The sequence below is a fragment of the Nestor notabilis genome, unplaced genomic scaffold (genome assembly GCF_000696875.1).
Source record: "Nestor notabilis isolate BGI_N333 unplaced genomic scaffold, ASM69687v1 scaffold11836, whole genome shotgun sequence".
NCBI lineage: Eukaryota > Metazoa > Chordata > Aves > Psittaciformes > Psittacidae > Nestor > Nestor notabilis.
Genome location: NW_009933347.1, coordinates 4092 through 7135, shown reverse-complemented (window position 1 = coordinate 7135; position 3044 = coordinate 4092). Strand labels below are relative to the sequence as shown.

Sequence of the window (3044 nt, the reverse complement as noted above, 5' to 3'; positions counted from 1 at the left end):
GGTTCAGCATACGGGATTGGTTGTCATTGTTTTCTTTTTCCCAAAATTAGCATTAAAATATAAGTGATAGCTTCAATTAGAAGTGAGGCAACCTGAGCTCAAAATATTAAATTAGAAGTAATCCAATGTTCTGAGATGATGCAGACAATAAAAAAAATTACACTTTGTTACAGGGCATAAATACAATTAAGACTGAGAAAAGAAATGAACACACAAATAAACCAATTCTTCCACTTTTATGGCACTGAACAATATTTACTACCAATGTGGATAGAGAGATGTTTATGGCATACTCACAGACTAGTATTAGAATCGCATTCACCAGCCTGTCAGTTCATATCTAAAAAAGTATTGAAGAGGCTAAACTACCTTCTGCCATTCAAAAACCTTCATGAGCTAAAGTAACTGCAAACTGCTAAAGCAACTTGAAAAAGCCTGCTACTATTTAACTTGTTTGGTCTAACACAAGACGTGTACTATTCTTTATGGTTCAGCTTCCTTTCATGGATATCATGAGATCCATGGGTTCCAATTCTAAAGGTATCTCTGTTAGATGATGGTGGATCATTTGACATCATATGATCAACACCAATTGGTCATGTTTTGTACCACTGCATTATGCATCACTACGATTCACACCAAATGATTTGGTGGAATCTGATTACAATAAGATAGCAGTCCAGCTCTACAGTTACATTATATGAAGTATTCAGATATATCGGAACACAGTTAAAAGGTATGTCTTACTTTCCCATCCAAACGGCATAGCTTTCAGGGAGTTGTGGAATAAAAAGCATGGATCTTCCAGTATCAACATCTACTGTTCCAAAGCAGCCTGCTTCAGTTACTCCAAAAGTCCAGTGAAAGTAAGATTCCTAAGTTAACACAAAATATACTCTTAGAAGAAAACTCTCACTTCCACCAGCTCTAAAAATACACTACAATACATACTAATTCCTACTTCCACATGTCTGAGAGATTTCTTTTGCTTTTGGAGAGGTGGAAGTGGTTTAGATCTAAAGCTTTTCACACTGAAATAACAATCACAATATTACAATAACACAAATCCCTTGGTTGGCAACTAGAAAGGATCTGAGATTAATAAGCTACCATAAGAAACAAACAGGTCAACTCAGCACAATAAATACAAAGCACACCACAAAATACATTCTTTCAATCTAGAATTAGGGAATGTAGTATCAGGAAGAAACAATCACATCACATTCGACAAGACAAAAGCAGAGTGCACAGTCATCAGTTTGTGACGTCGAGTGCTGAAGGGAAGACCCCACCTCCCCACAGAATAGGAACTTGCACTACAGAACAAGAGTTATTTTAAGAGCAAGCAAGCAAACAGCAAAATATTAATAATATAGAGATTAATTTTGGTAAGGACAGACATATGCTATATGGTGCATCTCCTTCAAAAACAGACCAGTCACTACATTAAGACAGATGCTATTTAGGTTAGAATTTGTTGGGTTTGTTTCTTCATAACATACAACACCTCCATTAAATTCACAAAACAAAGTACTGTAGCAGCTGTGCAAAGTATATGGTATAATCAAGGTTCTGCTACGCCAGCTTCCCCAAAGACTATGAATGCATTTGGCATGACAATAACAAGTTGTTGAGTCCTATTTGTGACAGAACACATGGGTACTTAAGGAAGAGTCTAATCTGAGAGGACAAAGTTGTAAATTCTAAGATACACCCAGTTTTGTGGAATATACTATTTATAAAAGCTTGAAATATGCTTTTCTACAAATTAATTCAGTTTAGGTCCACTGTAACATGTTTCACTACAGAAAGAAGGTTATTTTTTGGCTCACAGACGAGACTAAAAAAACTAAGAAATACGCCATTGCTGTCTCTGATGTTACATTAAACACTGACAGGTGCTAGGACCTTGAACAGGTTTGGGCCTACATATTAAAGCACTGAAAGACAGAGTAACTGGAAGCTGAAGAGGCAATGTAATAAAGGAACCAATTTATTTAAGTGAAGCTAGGCAAAGTGCACGAGAGATAAAAGGAAAATAATTAAAAATCATTTAAAAATTCATGCTGTTGAAGAGTTTCTTAATTTTACTTGAAGTTCTGATTCAGCTCTTACCTGGCGAAACACAATACCAGTATCAGTACAGTATCTCTGGGTTTCCTCTCCACCCTGTAGCAGAACAACTGAATTCTTGTCGACATCCTTATTCAGTCTCAGGCGATCACACAGTCGTCGTCTATTCAAGGCAAAGAGTGAGACAGGCACTTTCAAGGTCTCATTCCCCAGCCAAAAAGAGGGTCTAGAAAAGATATAACAGACAAATAATGAAAGACAAAGCCAGTGATTAGCACGATTCAGACTCACGGTGTTTGTTACTTCAGTCTAGAACAGAAAGGAAGTTTAGTTCAACTCTAAAAACAAGATGCTAATCGCTCAAGGGGAACAGATGCTGTATATAAGCATCACTCAAGCAACGATCAACCATTGCTCATACCAGTACCAAAGGAAAATGAGGACAACAGAAGACAGGGCTCACTGCAGCTATGGCCCACAGCATGTCACTCATTACATTCCTATAGGTAAAGCAATGTAAAAAGCAGGTGCAGAAAGCAACAGCCTAGGTCAGCTGAGTGAAGGCAGAACACGAGAGAAGAAAACAAGTCCTGAGTTACTGAAAACAGAAGCGAAAGATTACATTAAGCTGGGCAAACTTCAGAAAGCCCTTCTGGGAAATGTTCAGTAGCTGAAACAGGGACTGGAGAGAAAACATGATGGATAGCAGATGCAGGGCAACAGCATTCCCCATACTCACACAGTGTCTGCAGTCTTCTTGTCTATATACATACGTTTACTCTTGCATGCATACAAGAGGCTTCAGCAAGTGGCTGAACTCACACACACATGGCCCAAGAAGCATGTCCTGGGTACCAATGATCTCCTACATCACCACCTGCCCGTAAGGCAGCCCAGAAAGTTTCTGAAAGGTAGTACTCAACAGAGCAGCAACTGTTTAAAAGTAGAGAGCTTTCTTTTAAATTAAACTG

The 3044-nt window shown here is 38.2% G+C and overlaps 1 protein-coding gene across 1 annotated transcript in view; it reads right to left on the bottom strand.

Moving 5' to 3' along the window:
• PEPD (peptidase D) overlaps window positions 1–2299 on the bottom strand; it is a gene marked incomplete at both ends in the record, with an annotated part of 93517 nt that extends 91218 nt beyond the window's left edge. The window contains 2 exons of the mRNA XM_010016841.1: window positions 748–875; window positions 2116–2299. Of these exons, the coding sequence (XP_010015143.1) occupies window positions 748–875; window positions 2116–2299 (312 nt within the window). The remainder of the gene's footprint in view (window positions 1–747; window positions 876–2115) is intronic.
• Between the last annotated feature and the right edge of the window lie 745 nt (window positions 2300–3044).